Source organism: Xenopus tropicalis, chromosome 3 (assembly GCF_000004195.4).
Source record: "Xenopus tropicalis strain Nigerian chromosome 3, UCB_Xtro_10.0, whole genome shotgun sequence".
Classification (NCBI taxonomy): Eukaryota; Metazoa; Chordata; class Amphibia; order Anura; family Pipidae; genus Xenopus; species Xenopus tropicalis.
This window is the reverse complement of record NC_030679.2, coordinates 118,237,165-118,254,192: the sequence shown is the minus strand read 5'-3', so window position 1 is coordinate 118,254,192 and position 17,028 is coordinate 118,237,165. Positions and strand designations below refer to the sequence as shown.

At 41.6% G+C, this 17,028-nt stretch overlaps 1 protein-coding gene across 2 annotated transcripts; it reads left to right on the top strand.

Annotated features, from left to right (window-relative positions):
• The first annotated feature begins 6,121 nt into the window (after positions 1 to 6,121).
• Positions 6,122 to 15,642, top strand: LOC108646281. Of its 2 annotated transcripts, XM_031899260.1 has the most exons (9): positions 6,122 to 6,359; positions 6,795 to 10,278; positions 10,474 to 10,533; positions 10,620 to 10,730; positions 12,684 to 12,841; positions 14,536 to 14,716; positions 14,872 to 14,981; positions 15,076 to 15,208; positions 15,427 to 15,642. In XM_031899260.1, the coding sequence occupies exons 2-9, from the start codon at positions 6,799 to 6,801 to the stop codon at positions 15,616 to 15,618; spliced, it is 4,425 nt and encodes a 1,474-aa protein (XP_031755120.1). In that variant the 5' UTR covers positions 6,122 to 6,359; positions 6,795 to 6,798; the 3' UTR covers positions 15,619 to 15,642. The 2 variants fall into 2 exon arrangements, with proteins under 2 accessions (XP_031755120.1, XP_017948239.2); XM_018092750.2 differs by lacking the exon at positions 6,122 to 6,359 and having other exon boundaries at positions 6,642 to 10,278.
• The last annotated feature ends 1,386 nt before the right edge of the window (positions 15,643 to 17,028 follow it).

Sequence of the window (17,028 nt, the reverse complement as noted above, 5' to 3'; positions counted from 1 at the left end):
TAAGAGGACACTAAGAATGTTTGGCTCTATAGGACAATCTCTTCCCAGCATTCTATATATGTGCCATGTTAGCGTGTACTTCTTGGGATGATCTTCTTTTTCTAGTTGTTCTCTTTGTACAAGAAACTTTTACAGATATGCTATTTCTTTAGGTGGCCCATTCAACCAAATTGGTAGCTTATTGGCCTGTGTATGGGGCCATCTCAACAGCCGGCCTGACCAGAATCTGGACAAAAATTGGCCAGATATCAATCAGATTGGTTCGAAAAATCACACTGGACCAGGACTTCATCATTGCATTGATGCATTTCTCTCCTGGCCGGTCTCCCTGGGCTTCCTTTATGATCTATTATTTGACCCAATAAAGGTAATCTGATAAAGATCTGCTTGTCTGGCAACCTCAACAAATTAACAGATCTTATAGTGGACTCCTTAACGGTGGCCTCACACGTGGCGATTTGGGATCTTTGAATGAAAGATCGTTCAATCAGCCACTAAGGGCTCTGGCACACGGGGGAGATTAGTCGCCCGCGATTAACTCCCTGTTCGCGGGCGACTAATCTCCCCGAGTTGCCTACCCCTGCCATCCCACTCGCGAGTCTTTTTCGGCGATTTCCGGAAATCGCCCCGCCGCGTCTGCCATCCCGCCGGCGACTTACATGTTCGCCGGTGGGATGGCAGGGGTAGGCAACTCGGGGAGATTAGTCGCCCGCGAACAGGGAGTTTTATCGCGGGCGACTAATCTCCCCCGTGTGCCAGAGCCCTAACTGTTCAGGGCTGAAGTGGCAGATAAGGAGGTAGAAACGATAGGATTTCTACCTCCTTCTGCTGATTCAGCCCTGACGGCAGATTTTGCTCAGGCGCCTTCTATGGCTCCCGATCAAAATCTTTAAACCTGGCCGATCGGCGAGTCGACTGATGTCAGCAGCCTCCTGCGATATTGGTCGACTTGCCATACACGCACCGAATATCGCACGAAACGACGTTTAGTACAATATTATTGGTGCGTGTATGGCCAGCTTTAGGGTTCTGGCACACGGGGAGATTAGTCGCCCACGACAAATCTCCCTGTTCGCGGGCGACTAATCTCCCCGGATTGCCATCCCACCCTTAGTGTAGAAGCATGTAGATTGTTCTGTCATGTAGAACATCTGGAGCTATTTTGTACTTAATGTGGCATTAAGATCTCTAATTACGTTGAAAATATAAAGTCCCATCGGCAGGCACATAAGCTGACCTTTACAGATGAAAAGACATAATGTGAACACCTTGTTGGAGAAGGCTTTACAAGGTAATCCGAGTCAGTCATTGTGGCCTGTGTAAGAAAAAGGTATCATCTCTCCCAAGCATTTGTGGGCATGTATTATTCATGGGGCTGAGGTGGACGCAGTATATAAGTCGTTTCTATGGGGGTGACAAAGAGCATTTCTAGTTTCTGACTTGGAGTGTGAAGGCTAGATGTGGACAGGATGAAAAAGGTAAATGCCTTTCTTTCAGCAATTGTCAATTAAAACAAAACATTCTAAAGGAGGTTTTGTGGGAGATAATTACCTTATAGAAGGGTTCCAGCAAAGACTGGAGCAGAGTACATATAGTATGGCTGGCCTTACAACTGCCTATATAATAGCTTGGCTACTTAATTACTGATGATGGGGGTGTGGGGGGGAGAGAAAGGATGTAAAAGTAGATGGAGAGGGTGATGGGGAAAGAAGCGATGGGCGACTGCTAGTGGAATACTGCCCATGTGAAAATTTAGTATTGGAAATTTTGGTGGAAGAACAGGAATTATGTAGAGTCAAACCAATTACTGTTAGAAAATACAGAGATGGGTGATCAGAAGGCTGATTTTGGAGCCTCAGGGGACTTATAGATAAAGACATTAGATTAAAGCCCTGATGTAGAGTCACATGGTGCTATATAAATGTCGTATATTGGCATGTTAAAACTTTAGATATTGCTGTGGTCTCCAAAGACATGGATAGGAATGCTAACTAGGAAGCAGGTATAGTGCTGTGTGGTACCAACAGTGTATGGGTAGAGTTAACTAAGATTTCATTTGCAAGCTTTTATGACTGTGTACCAAGGGCTACAAAGTTTAACATTAGGCTCCTGCAGTCTTAAAAGGTGCACAAATGTCACGAATAAGGAAAGCAAGCACACCAGCAATGATACTCAGCTGAAATTTTGTATAGAATCAATAGAAATTGTTTACAGTACAAAATTCCATCAAATTTAACCATTCCATAACCAATATATACAGGTATAAGGGTTGTTATCTGGAAACCCATTACCCAGAAAGTTCCGAAATATGGGAAGGCCGTCACTCATAGACTCCATTTAAATCAAATTTTTCTCATTTTTAAAAATGATATCCCTTTTCTCAATAATAATAAAACAGTCCCTTGTACTTGATCCCAACTAAGATATAATTAAACCTTATTGGAGGCAAAACAATCATAATGGGTTAATTTAATGTTTAAATTATTTTTTAGTAGACTTAAACTTTGGAGATCCAAACTACAGAAAGATCCCTTATCAGGAAGACCCCAGGTCCTGAGCATTCTGGATAACAGATGCCATACCTGTATATTATTCTAATAAACAAGCTTCCCACACCTGCATGTTTAGCCAGCCCACAGCAACCAGACTAAGCTTTGCAGCATTTATATTGGTTTAAAAGTGAACAATACAGGTATGGCATCCCTTATCCAAAAAAAAACTGTTATGTGGAAAGCTCCAAATTACAGGAAGCCCCTTTCCCAAAGACTCCATACCTGTATTTGGAGGATTTAGGTAAAACAAAAAAACAGTGCAGTGTGGGTAATGTTAGGGTTGATTTTGTGGGTTTCCCTAAAGGTACATATCTACCTTCTTTTCCATAGTAATCAGTGGCAAGCAAAGGACTGGTGTGCAACTTTGCTCTCACACTGTTACTGACACCCTAGCTCTACGATCATTCAGCAACCAATGGCTGTCGGAAGCCTGGAAGTCAATGTTAGAGGCACAGGGATTGGACTGGCGCCATGTATGGATGTTGCAAGGGGAGTTGGTGATTATTTCTTAGTAAGCGCAAGGCTTACTAGTTTCCACAAAACTTGGCCCAATATGAAAGGTTGATGAAATTCTAATGAATAATATAGTGTGTGTCTTAGGTGTTAAACCTAAAGGTGTTAAGGGTCCTAACTGGATCACCACCCATTCATATCCAATAGGAATCCAGTATTCTGTGCAGAATATTTAACCCTGCCTGTGGTTGCAATTAATATGAAAGAACATGCAAATGTGCTAGTTTGCCAGGGGAAGATGGCCAGGTCATGTAGTCCCTTATTTAAATTGATACTAAATGGATATATCAAGTGCAGATAGTGGGCAAAAAAAATGTTTACAGCTATGTAAATGTTTAAACCTAAGCAGGCTGTATGACTCCCCTCTTACTGATAACGGCTTGCTCTGGAAACAGCTGACTTTAACCCTGTAAGTGGGTGGTTATTGCCTGCAGTGATTCCACTATTTGTCTTTCCTGCAAGCTTTCTGGCACTCACAGGGTTAAGTGACGAGATGCGGTTTGTCACAGCTGACTCATACAGTCTGCCCTGCCTTGGAACTGCTCAGGTGCCTCCGGGCACTTGCAAAATTCTGTGTAGTAAACCTACATCTACTCTGGACTGGGAGTCAAAATAGGCCCTGGCATTGCAAGTTCACAGAGGCCCAAACAACCCCCCACCAGCCCAATAAACTATGGCATCTTACAGCAGCCCCTTTGGTATCTGCCAGAATCCACAGATTGCCAGTCTGGGCCTGTCTTTACTGTAAAGAGGCACCTATGTGGGCATAAGGTGAATAGAAATATACCTGTCATGGAGGCACCTATGTGGGCATAAGTTGAATAGAAATATACCTGTCATGAAGGCACCTATGTGGGCATAAGTTGAATAGAAATATACCTGTCATGAAGGCACCTATGTGGGCATAAGTTGAGTAGAAATATACCTGTCATGAAGGCACCTATGCGGGCATAAGGTGAATAGAAATATACCTGTCATGAAGGCACCTATGCGGGCATAAGGTGAATAGAAATATACCTGTCATGAAGGCACCTATGCGGGCATAAGGTGAATAGAAATATACCTGTCATGAAGGCACCTATGCGGGCATAAGTTGAATAGAAATATACCTGTCATGAAGGCACCTATGTGGGCATAAGTTGAATAGAAATATACCTGTCATGAAGGCACCTATGTGGGCATAAGTTGAATAGAAATATACCTGTCATGAAGGCACCTATGTGGGCATAAGTTGAATAGAAATATACCTGTCATGAAGGCACCTATGTGGGCATAAGTTGAATAGAAATATACCTGTCATGGAGGCACCTATGTGGGCATAAGTTGAATAGAAATATACCTGTCATGAAGGCACCTATGTGGGCATAAGGTGAATAGAAAGTGTCGGAAAAGCAGAGTCATGAAGCTCACGCAGACAATGATTACAGAGTGAAAATGGGATGAGATTATTGCACACCCCTCTATGATACTTGGTTGTAACTCCATGCAACAGCTGTATTGTGCCAGCAATCCATCAACTCCCTTTACAGTCATTTCTTTAAAGAGGGTTTCTAACTTACAAATGCTCTTCCGCAGGGTGATCCCCTGTGTTTATTGTGTCAGCCTGTTTGGCACAATAAACAAAGTGGAAAACAAAAGGGATCGCCCCATGGAAGAACAATTCCATGTGCCAGTTCTGTGTATTCTATTCCAGGTAGGTGCAAATCTCACTATATGGAGAGGTCTGGTGTGCCTGTAAGTTCTCTAAACAGGGCTAATGGATAACTAATTAAAATGTTATTAAAAAAAAAATACTCGCACTGTAATATAATTATTTTATACATTCCATGGCAGATGGCTTACACAGTTGAGGGTACAGCTCTTTAGTAAAATATTGTCCACACTGGTAATGTGTGGGCATAAGCTTAGAAGCTGGAGGCTAAACCACAAGCAAGTTGCCAGTCCTAATTATACATTGATATCTAAATCAGTGGTGACTAAGTGGTGGCACAGAAGGAAGAGGCTTCAAGTCTCAGTGGCATCAGTATTCCTAGGCAAGTTATCAGTTGTGGCTCGTGCCAGTTACTGTCCCATCTCTTTATAGAAGGAACGTCAGAAACACCACCACAGTCACGTGGAGCAGCTGACATGCCCATTTGTAATTCTTATGGCACTTTTAATAGGTAAGAGACCTTGCCTTTACATCAGCTTTAGGTATATTTTAAGTATTGTCTACATCATGAGTGTGATTTCTTTTCTTCTTCAGGTCCCCTAAGTTGTTCTGAAATGCCCTCACCAAATGCACCACCGGTATGGCCCCCTGGCAATGCCCAGGACTTGGTGTTACTGCTTCAGGGAGCTGCTTTCCAGTGCTCTGGAACCTTTCCTACAAGAAATAACACAGTAGCCAAGGGAAGGTCGATACGGCTTCTTCTGTCCCAGTCAAAGGTGCTCCTGGGAAGCCAGTCAGGAGACCTGCTTTACAAAGCCCTCACAATTTTCATACAATCAAGCCAAGATGGCCGCTCTCAAGGTATGGGGTGCAAAGGTAATAAGTCAGGGTACTGATACATGTAGAGATTAGCTGCCTGTGATAAATCTTCACTACTGTGGGCGACTAATCTCCCTGAATTGCTCTCCCACCAGCGCATACACGGCGCTCTGTTTTTGTTGGGGGACTAAACTCCCTGTGTACCAATACCCTTCGAGGTGGGATGGAATTAGCTTAGAACAAAGGGACTGAATGAAGTAACACATGGGTTTCCAAAAGAAAACTATACCCCCAGAATGACTACTTAACAAACTGATGGGTTATATCATGGTAAGTGGTCTATTAAAGACTCTAAGCAAACTGGAATATACTGTATATATCAGTATCATCTGGCAGGAAATAATGCAGCGTGGGAGTAAAAGACAGAGGTTTATCCATTCATTGGCTTTTATGACCTAACATGTATGTGTGCCTTGGTTTGTTTGTGTGCACTGTGAATCATATAACCCCAGGAAGTGGCCCTTGGTACTTAAAATGGCAATTTTCTATTTAGTAGTACCCAATGGCACTACTACTACTAAAAAAGTATTCCGTTATGACAATGGATTATTTAGATGTAGCAGGTTTTCAAATATGAGCTGTTTTTATGTGCTATATGTTTATAAAGATCTACATTGTTTGGGGTATAGTTTTCCTTTAAAAGGCTCCATGAATTCAAGAATGACCCAAGTTTTAAGATAATATGTCAGTATTGCTTTGATTCAACTGTCCCATCAAACTGTGTATTTTTTTTCTACAGGGGACCTAAAAGATCTACTCTTGTGGTAATTATGAGCTGTTCTGTCTGTGCTCTCAGTCCCTCTGTCTTCTGCACCTTTTAAAACTTATATTATTTTATTATTATATTATTACTTATACTTCTCTTTGGAACTACTGTGATAGTACCACCGTTTTTGGTATACTGTATGTCACTTTAACCAGTAAACATAAATATATTGTTTAATTATAGTAGAACCCAATTAAACCTTTTGTACATCTCCTTCTTGTATCACTTACCTGTGTTATGCTGCATTTGCTGCCAAGAAGTCCAGCGTGTGACCCACCTACTGATCTGTGTTTCAGTAATAGCTGGGAACCAAACAATGGGCACTTCAGGTCCAGACTGTACATTCCCCTTATCTCAAACCTTACATTCCTCTGTGTGTATCTCTTATTTTTGTCAATTCAGATTTTTTTCCAACAACTGCATTTTTTTTTAGGTCGATGGCACAGAATATGAGCTGGGAATTTCTAGGAATGCCGCTGGTCACACATCCACCTACAGAATCACCAGCTCTAAGTATATCCCTCAAGTCTGACCTGGCCACCTTTCTACTTATTTGCTCTGGGCGTTTACTTCCTGCGGTCAGAGATGTGTGCGCAGATATTTATGGCACCAACAATACACTAATGTGTCTCTTTCTCAGCTCTACCAATCAGACAAACAAAACTGATAGCCAGGTCTGTGGGTTCCTCTTCTCATTCCTGACGGAGCTTCTCTCTGACCCATGCAAAACACCCTCAAGCAGGACTGTGCGGTCACTAGAAGCAAATTGTGACTACTCACAATGGCAGGATGGTAGTAAAGTGTCCTCTTCTTCTGTGTCTACCTGCAGTGAGAGTAACCGAGAAGGGTTTATCAACTCAGTGTGTATGAACATGGATCTCTTAAAGCAGCTGTCCATCTATAATGACTGGTTACTAGGATTCTGTGCCTACTACACAAACCCTGGAAACATATGCAATTACGCGTCCTGGGAGCCCAGTTTAGTCCCTGCTATGTCTGTTCATTTTTGCTGGGTATCTGACTCAGACCAGTTTGTACAGTATCTCTGCGCTAATCTAGATGTTTTACAGGAGCTGAAATTAAATCCAGATAATGCATGGTTGGATCCATCATGTTCAACTGTTGCACCCACTGAAGCTATTTCCCCTACTCTACTGCAAGAGATTTGCAACTATGGAGAGTGGCAGCCTGATACAGCCATTCCATTCATTGTGACTTTATGTGCAGAAAATGATCGGAATGGTTTTTCTGCCTATGCCTGTCAGTCCTTAGAAATCCTTCAGCAGCTGCAGAGCAATAACCCCTGGCTTGGCAACTTTTGCGAACTTTATATTTCTACAACACTTTGCAAGTATTCCGAGTGGCAGGAGGTCCTGGTGCATGGCATTGCTTCTCCTCTCATCCTACTCTGCAGCCAGGTAGATGAGAAGCATTTTGTACCCACTGTCTGCAGCAACGTCACTTTTCTGCTTTTTCTTGCCCAGAACGCCAACAACAGTTGGTTGCTAAATTTCTGTACTGATCATATGCTTGACCTCCAGGATAAATGTAACTATACTATTTGGAACTCAATTGACCTTAACTTTACTGATATGGCATTATGCTGGCTGTTTGATCAGGAGCAGATGGAGTCCTATCTGTTGAGAGATTCAGTTCTTCTCCAGCAGCTGAAGCTAAATGGACCCTCTGAGCTTTACTGTGCAGGGAATAGCACAGGAATCTCATTCTTTACGCAATGGGAGGGGTCACCTGCTAACTCCTCCTTGCTCATTTCCTGGGCAGCTCATGACTCCAGCAGTTTTAAACAACATATCTGTAACAATTCCACTCTGGTGACACAACTTATTAGCAACACCAAAAACAATTGGATCCCCACCTTCTGCAATGAGGGGTCAAGCAACAACTTTTATGCATGTTCAGCTATGACCTTGAGCAGCCTGTCTTCCATGTGTTCCAACTGTAGCAACACCGAGACAGATGCAATTGTTCTCTCAGTCTGTGCTAACCATGATCCTCTGCACACCCTGGAACCCTCTGCCAGTTCTTTAAATCCAAATACTCCGTTTTATATATGGAAACTATGCACCTATGGTTCTTGGCTGAACATGTCTGCCCCTGTCTTCTTAATGTCTTTTTGTTGGACATTTGACCCAGTGAATTTTACTTCTTTTATGTGCAAAAACCCCCAGTTTTGTCAGAAGATGTTACAAAATCCAGACAACTGTGTGGCACTGTCAGACTGTCCCTCACCTGAGGGATGTCAGCATGCAGATCCGGATCCAGTAACTGTCAATAATAACTCCCTGTACTACTGGGCTCAAAGTGATTTCTACAGTTTCTTTCATACTATTTGCACCAACAGCAGCTTCTTACAAGTGCTCACCCAGAACCAAAATCTGTCATGGGTTACTGTGGTTTGTACCAATTCCAGTGTCCCTACAGAAATACCAAAATTGTGTTCATACAATGAATGGGCTTCTGCTGAATTCCCCATAGTCTCCTTCTGCATAATAAATGATACAGGGAATTTTCTGCAATCTGCATGTAACAACCCATGGATTATGCAGGGGATCAGTGAGGGACCAGCCTTGACACTGGCGCTGAGTGTCTGCTATAATGTATCAGATGCTAACACTCTACAGACCATGCTTACATGGAACATGTGTAATTACTCTTATTCTAATGCACCTTCTCCATTCCTGGTGGAGTTCTGCTGGTTGTATGACAAAGAGAACTTCTCCCAGAATCTTTGTGCTAATTATTCTTTCCTTCAGTTGATCAAATCCCAGCCGGAAAATTTCTTTATACAGGTAGATTGTGTACCACCAGCCCCTGCTGTGCCGTTCTTCAACTACTCTGTTACCCAGTGTCGCTATGAGCAGTGGCATCTTACTCTGGTGGATATTTCTTTGTTAAGATTCTGCGCAAATTATGATACAAAGAACTTTCTGATCACCTTCAGTAACAACACAGGAGCTCCAAAAGCGAATGAAAGTTTGTCCCATGCATGGGAAGTTGGCCTGTGCTTTTACCAGGGATGGAAAAATAAGAACGTTCATTCATTCATAGTGAAGGTTTGTTGGGATTTTAACAAGTTGAACTTCACTGCAGGCGTATGCTCCAATTCCTCTCTCCTGACTGAGTTATTACAAAACCCTGCAAACCTTTGGCTGAGGCCTGCCTGTAATACACATTATAATAACAGTGTGGAGGAGCTGGTGGCACCCCTGTGTAGGTATGAAAAATGGGGGTCTCTAGAGACTCAGCCCGGCTTGCTTATATCATTCTGCAAAGTGTATGATACAGACAATTACATATATAATGTCTCTGAAAGCCAAGAGAAGGCCTTTTATAATGATAGCATGGTATGGTGGCCAATGACAGGCCAGGTCTGTGGTCTTAACAACTTAACCAATGCTACAATTGATTATGAAAACATCTTTATTTGCTGGTTGCTGGAAAGAGATATTTTCTTGGCCAAAGTTTGTACATATATTGACCTTCTCTCTAGCGATCCTAGGACAAGATGGATAAAACACTTATGCAAAATATCCTCCTCATTTGAGCCAGCTGTGTGCCTCTCAGAGGAGGACAAGACACAACTTCAATGGAATTGCAGTGCTGATCTGAGCTCAGTCTGTCCTGGGAATGGACTCACAGTGGGGAGTGTAATGCCCCTCGCTTTGTGTTCCATGCAGAATGCTGGACTCACCATGGACAATGCCAGTGTCAGTGCAGTGTATATGAAGGCTGTAGATACAACTGTTATTCTTCTGTTGCTTCTAGAAGAAATGCAAGTGCTGTCTCTCTCTGGCTTTGACATGATACAAACTGAGATTCTACGCGCTGTGCTGCACTACCTCACCAACGACCTTTTTAACAGCAACCAGAAGAAAGATCTTCTGTGCAATTTCGGGGTATGTTAATATGGTTCATCTCATGTGAATGACTGTGTTGCAGGTCAGTAGAAAAAAACATCTACACAAAAAACAGTTGTAATATTTATCAGACTGTCTTATTAGCAAAGAATAGGGGTCCATAGAATGACTTTACTGCAGGACCTAGTAGTTTGTGGTAGAATCTCAGTAATTCCCAGTTCTGTTTTATTACAGAATGTCCTAATTCAGCTGGCAGGGGATGTAGTTTCACCCGAGTCTTGGATCCTAATTGAGGTAAATATCAGCTTTTTTATGAAATTCATGACAATACATATATATGATCTTTTGTGGCAAGTGATGATATCCATCTTCTCCCTCAGGAATTCTTCAGGCTTCCACTGTCAGACATGATTGTTTGTACCTCCCATCTCACCTCTGAGTCTGTCAAGGTCTTCCTCACCAACTTATCACAGAACGAGACCTCCCTGCAGGTAATGTCCAGAGCAAGAGGTATTTACCATGCCAGGATCTATCCAATTGTATCAACTCTGAAAAGGCAATGCACAATAGCCATTTATCATGTCATCATACAAATTAAGTGCATTCAGTAGCAGAAATACATTCCAAATATATACATGTATGTAGCAAGAACAGATCTTCCTTTTGGCTCATCAACGGACCTAAAAAAAACATGAGGTTGGGACCAGAATGCTTGGGACCAGGGATTTCTCAAATAAGGGGTCTTTCTGTAATTTAGATCTCCATAACCTTAAGTCTACCAAAAAATAATGTAAACATTGATTAAACACAATAGGATTGTTTTGCCTCCAGTATCCATGATTAATTATCTTGTTATGATTAAGTATGAGGCACTGTTTTATTATTACAGAGGAAAAGAAAATTCATTTTTTAAATTATAATAGGTTTCCGGATAATGGATCCCATGCCTGTAATAGTAATGATAAAAAAGGAGGTACTAAAAACAGTATTCATTTTTAAAGGAATTTTGGATGCTCCCTGTGGCTTAATAAACAATTACAAAAAATGTGTAAGGGCTCTGGCACACGGGGAGATTAGTCGCCCACGACAAATCTCCCTGTTCACGGGCAACTAATCTCCCCGAGTTGCCATCAGTTGCCATCCCACCGGCGAAAATGTAAGTCGCGGGTGGGATGGCACACGGGGCGGCGCGATTTCGGCAAATCGCCGAAAATCCCTTGCGAGGCAACTTCGGCGATTTGCTGAAATCGTCTGCGCAGCGTGTACCATCCCACCGGCGACTTACATGTCCACTGGTGGGATGGTAGTTCTGGGAGATTAGTTGCCCGTGACAAGGGAGATTTGTCGCGTGCGACTAATCTCCCCATGTGCCAGAGCCCTAAAGGGCAAGTTCCTTAGGCCAATCCTTGTCATATCTAAATACAAGAAAATATTTTTACATTGGCTGCATTTTCATTTTATATCTTGTGATGCCCCTATTTTATAAATATGGTTCATCTGCTTCCATGTGTTTTTTTTCCATTTCAGGGCACTTTTACCCTTTGTTTGCTTCCAAAAGCAAAGATTATTTCTTTATTGTCCGCATTACTGTGTTAAAGGAACAGTAACACTAAAAAATGAAAGAGCTTTAAAGTAATAAAAATATAATGCACTGTTGCCCTGCACTGGTAAAACTGGTGTGTTTGCTACAGTAACACTTCTATAATTTATATAATAAGCTGCTGTGTAGCCATGGGGGCAGCCATTCAAAGGAGAAAAGGCACAGGCACATAGCAGATAACAGATAAGTTCTGTAGAATACAATAGTGTTTTATCTGTTATCTGCTATGTGCCTGTGGCTTTTCTCCTTTGAATGGCTGCCTCCATGGCTACATAGCAGCTTATTTATATAAATTATAGTAGACTTTCTGAAGTAAACACACAACTTTTACCAGTGCAGGGCAGCAGCACATTATATTTTAGTTACTTTTATACACTTTCATTTTTTGGTGTTACTGTTCCTTTAAAGTTTACTCCTTGAATGTTGTACTTCCACAGATCTCTTGGGGCAGCTGCAAGGGCCCACTGATAGCTTATAGTAGCCCTGTTTGGGCCAGTCCAACCCTGCTTTTGGCGGTGTTTGGCAGTGTGATTGTATCAATGTAAAATCCAGAGGCAGACTGTGGGATGTAACTGGGGCAGGGCTGGCTCCTATTGTAATATGTGCCAAGTACAGCAAGAGCACTAAATACACTGCTGGATTCTGATACACCCATATTTTTTGAACTGGGGAAATCACTTCCCAGTGCACTAAGCTAGTAAGTGATTATAGTTAAAAATATGACAGTACATGCAACAAAATTAACAAGAAAACAGCACCTGGTCAAACCATTCTTTTTCTTCTAGAGACTTGTCCTTTTGTTGTTTGTTTTTTACATCCATGTTTATCTGTTTTCTTTATATAGGTACCTGCTGAATATTACTCCCTTTTAGTATCATCGCTACTAAAGTATCAAGTGCCCTTTGACTTGGCCCTGTTCATTGAGCTTGTTCCGTTTTTGCACTACCTGGATCCTGATAAGATGTTCAGTCTCCTTCCCCCTGTGTATGACAACAGAGAGGCGTAAGTTGTCTTTCCAAGGCTCTCAGGTTCTGCTAACACCCTCTATACACTCAATGGCTTATACTGTAACAATTATTATATTGTTCATAGATTGTCCCATTTACAAACTTACTTTCAGTCAGATATTGCCCCACCTTATGTAATCCTTTTAAGCAGACCAAGGTTTGGATACAGATATATACATTTTTAAGTGCACATTCCCAAGCAGGAATCCCAGGGACTCCACCATGAGAGTGACTGCAATAAATACACTTTAATGGCAGGTGAATGAAAGTGGCTTACAGAGATTTAACACAGCTTTGTAATAGGGGAGAATGTGGTTGTTAATGACAACCAACATAGCTATTTTACCATCCATAAATTTGGGAAAATATTGTGCGATTCAGGGGATAAAAAATTGTCAGACATATTAATGTGAGGACATATTGCACACCATTTGGCAGGTACAAGTTTTGTGGCTGTGTTGTTGCATATCTTGCTCATAGAAATCTATGTCTTCAATTAGCCTTAGAACTAGTTTAATCTAATTTTCTTACAGGATAGGGGTGCACTCAAAAAACTGTTTTATTCATCAGACTGGGCCTCCTAGGGCCCACCAGAAAACCTGACATTCAGGACCCGCTCTCCCCCCTGGTGGCATTGGTATAGAGGTTATACTGGATTATGATGAAAAAAGCTAATGGGAATTTTCCTAGACGGGAACCCACTAGAACCTGGAACTACTGAAGGTTTATTTGGTATTTTGGCAAGCCATTCCAACTGGAAATCACTCATATTTATCCATTCTATTCAATGACAAAGTTGTGCATGTGAGCAATGGGCCAGTGTAAAAAACAGAAGTACAGGGATGTCATTTAAACCATTGGTTGGTACAGGTATGGGATCCCTTATCCAGAAACCCATTATCCAGAAAGTTCCAAACTACGGAAAGGCCATCTCCCATAGACTCAATTATAAGTAAATAATTCTAATTTTTAAAAATGATTTCCCTTTTCTCTGTAATAATAAAACAGCACCATGTACTTGATCCCAACTAAGATATAATTATTCCTTATTGGAAGCAAAACAAGCCTATTGGGTTTATTCAGTATTTAAATGATTTTTTGCAGACTTAAATTGTGGAGATCCAAATTACGGAAAGATCCCTTATCCGGAAAACCCCAGGTCCCGAACATTCTGGATAACAGGTCCCATACCTGTACTTAGGTGGCTATTTTTTTACATTTTCTAATTGGTAGTCAGTTTGTTAATACTAATTTGTCTAATTGGACACAAGATAAGTATAATCAGCTGTAAAGCAATTTTAATACTAATCAAATAAAAGGAGAATTTGTTTGACGGTAACAACGGATCTATTTCCTCCTACAGTTGTAGAACGTGGAACCTTTCTTATTGTTCTTTTACATCTGTATCCCATTACTTTTGCAAGAAATATGCAGCAGGCCAATCCAATGGATCAGTTCCAAAAATGAAAAGTTCCATATCCTCACATCAGTCCTTTTGTGCTGCAAGTTCAAACTCTCCTCAGAGTTCTTTGCAGTTCTTTGCTTTATTAATGTTTTTGTCCACTGCAATTAGCATGCCTTGATTTGGCCTTTCTGGCTTATATTCCCTTTAAAACCATTAAGTTCATTGGTCTGTCTTGAGGATTTACTGTACATCATGTACACTAGTGCCTGTTTCATTTTGTACAGGCTGCTGGCTCTCAGTCGCTCCGCTGGATCCTTTTCCTCTGACCATAAGCTTGCTCTTGGGCTTTGGCTGCGCAATTCTACTATATTTAAGAATATCTCATGTTTAACAGACGTACAGGAGGTCAGCAATCTCCTCCCATTGCTCCCGTTGAACACATTCCAAGAGCTGAATCCAGATCAGGTTAGTTTGTGAAGTGGACAGGCGCCTTTGAGATTGTTTCTATGGATTTATATATGTATATACGTAAAACATATCCTCCCAAAAATTTTGGAAATGTTGGGTCCAGTAACTCATGCTGTTGACCTGAACAGATTTATTTGCTCATTTCTACTCAGGTTATGCAGATTCTCCCTAACCTCACCGTGGATTTATCTCCCCCCTATCAGAGGGTTATCCTATCTAAGGTGTTACAGGCCCCTAATGTGACTGCAAAGGACATGGAGCTGTGAGTATTATTTCTGATGCACATACACTGGAAGACACCAAATAATGTTACTGGCGCTAAGAGCCATGATTGAATTAGCCTATGTTCTATTTAGGTTGGGACCTTACATATGTCAGGCAGATGTTCAAGATCTCTGGCAGTTCCAACAGAATCAGGATATATTCATGGTGCTAAACAGAAGTCTCCTGGAGTGCGTGAAGCAAGGAGAACTTTACCCAGACAGTAAGGTAAGGTGTAACGTCGGGGAGCTGAAAAGCCAATGCTAAGTAAAGAAGAAGAGGAAAGAGAGTTTTAAATGTGTAGTGGTGAATGGGTAATGAGCAGAGGTAGTGCATTAGGAAAAGTATAATGGGAATGAATGTGCAAGACAGCATTATACAGGTGTCTAGACATAGAAAAAAGAATAGATTTTCAATGTAGTTTTTTTTTTTTTATCTCATTGCAGATGCTGGACTTCCTTTTTGGGGATGTGCCCTGGAGACAACCTCAGAATCTCAGCTGGCAGTCACTCTCCACTCTAGCTCCAGTACTGCCATCTCTTGGGGTCACATTCCTTCAAAGGCTGCGCCTTGATCAAGTGCTACCAGCATTGGCCCAAGTGGGATCAGCAAACTTCACACCAGCACAGGCATGCTAAATAAATCCACCAGCTAAGACTGAAGTTGTGTGTGTAGTCACTAGCATAAGTCTATATGCATAAGGCTTTATGTCTAGGACTGTAATTGCTGCTTTCATAGACCATACATTCATACTCTCCAATATTGCCAATAAAGTACACTTGACCCTTTTAAAACAGGGGTCCCCAACCTTTTTAACTCATGAGCCAAAGTCAAATGTAAAAAGATTTGGAGAGCAACACAAGCATCATAAAAGTTCATGGAGGAGCCAAATAAGGGTTAAGATTGGCTATTAGGGGCCTCTATGCACACTATCAGCTTACAGGGGCTTTATTTGGTAGTAAATCTTGTTTTTAATCAAATAAAACTTGCCCCCAAGTCAGGATTCAAACATAACTCCCTGGTTTGGGGGCACTGAGAGCAACATCCAAGGGGTTGGGGAGCAACATGTTGCCCCTGAGCCACTGGTTGGGGATCACTGCTTTAAAACAAAGGGTCTAGGGGTCTAGGGGCTAGAAAAAATCAATTTCTCACAATACCTGGCTTCTGCTACATTATATCAATAGTCAGAACCTCCAGGGCAGAGAATAGCAAGGGGCTGACAAATACATATTAGGCACATCAAATTCTTCTTTAAAGGGGTCCTCCACCCAAAAATTATTATTTGCATGATGAAAGAAAATGTCATTCTAAGCAACTTTCCATCATTTGTTCATTACAATTTTCTTAAGTATTTCCATTTTATGTAAATGTACTTACTATTGATAGCAATATTAGAACTGATGCAATTAAAGTACTTGCATCTAAACATGCTTCTACCTTTTCACTTGGTTGCCAGTGTCTCCATTCTGCCTCTCGCCTGTGCATATTTATGTTGGGGAACCCTGGAGCTACCCCCAACCCTGTCCCTGCCAGGTGCTCCAGGCTTCCCACATCGGGTGCTGTCAGTCAGTGCACCTGACTTGCGCCCAGTGAATCAGATGCAAATGCCATTTTGTTACATCCTCCAGAAGTAATGCAACCTCCATTCAAGTCAATTGAGTACATTTTGACACACTGGGAGCAAACGTGGCTGCCACAGTTATGCTGAAATTATGGGGTGAAATGCTGAATTTCGGGTAAATTGTCAGAAAGTGACCAAAGTGTCAGAAATTGCACTTTTCCCTTGAAACAACCAGCTGATTCCTGTTACTTGGCAGGAAGACAAAAAGTTAACACTCTATACTCCTACTTCTTTGTTTTTGCTGTGTTAAACTTAAATTCAGCTGTTAGTCCTCTTTATAAAATATATTCCATAACTCACAGGTACTACGTATAGGTTTGTTTGCAACTAAGTTGAGTGAAATATTTATCCAACCCTTTCTTGAACCCAGAATCAGATCTGGGCCAGGAGGTACTTCCACCCAAGGCAACTTGCACCCATCACCATG

Bases quoted from the DNA above. Each gene is read 5' to 3' on its own strand.
- LOC108646281 (XM_031899260.1), top strand. From the start codon at position 6,799: ATGGCACAGAATATGAGCTGGGAATTTCTAGGAATGCCGCTGGTCACA. The intron at 14,717-14,871 runs GTTAGTTTGTGA...ATTTCTACTCAG, and splicing joins AAGAGCTGAATCCAGATCAG to GTTATGCAGATTCTCCCTAA. The intron at 14,982-15,075 runs GTGAGTATTATT...TGTTCTATTTAG, and splicing joins ACTGCAAAGGACATGGAGCT to GTTGGGACCTTACATATGTC.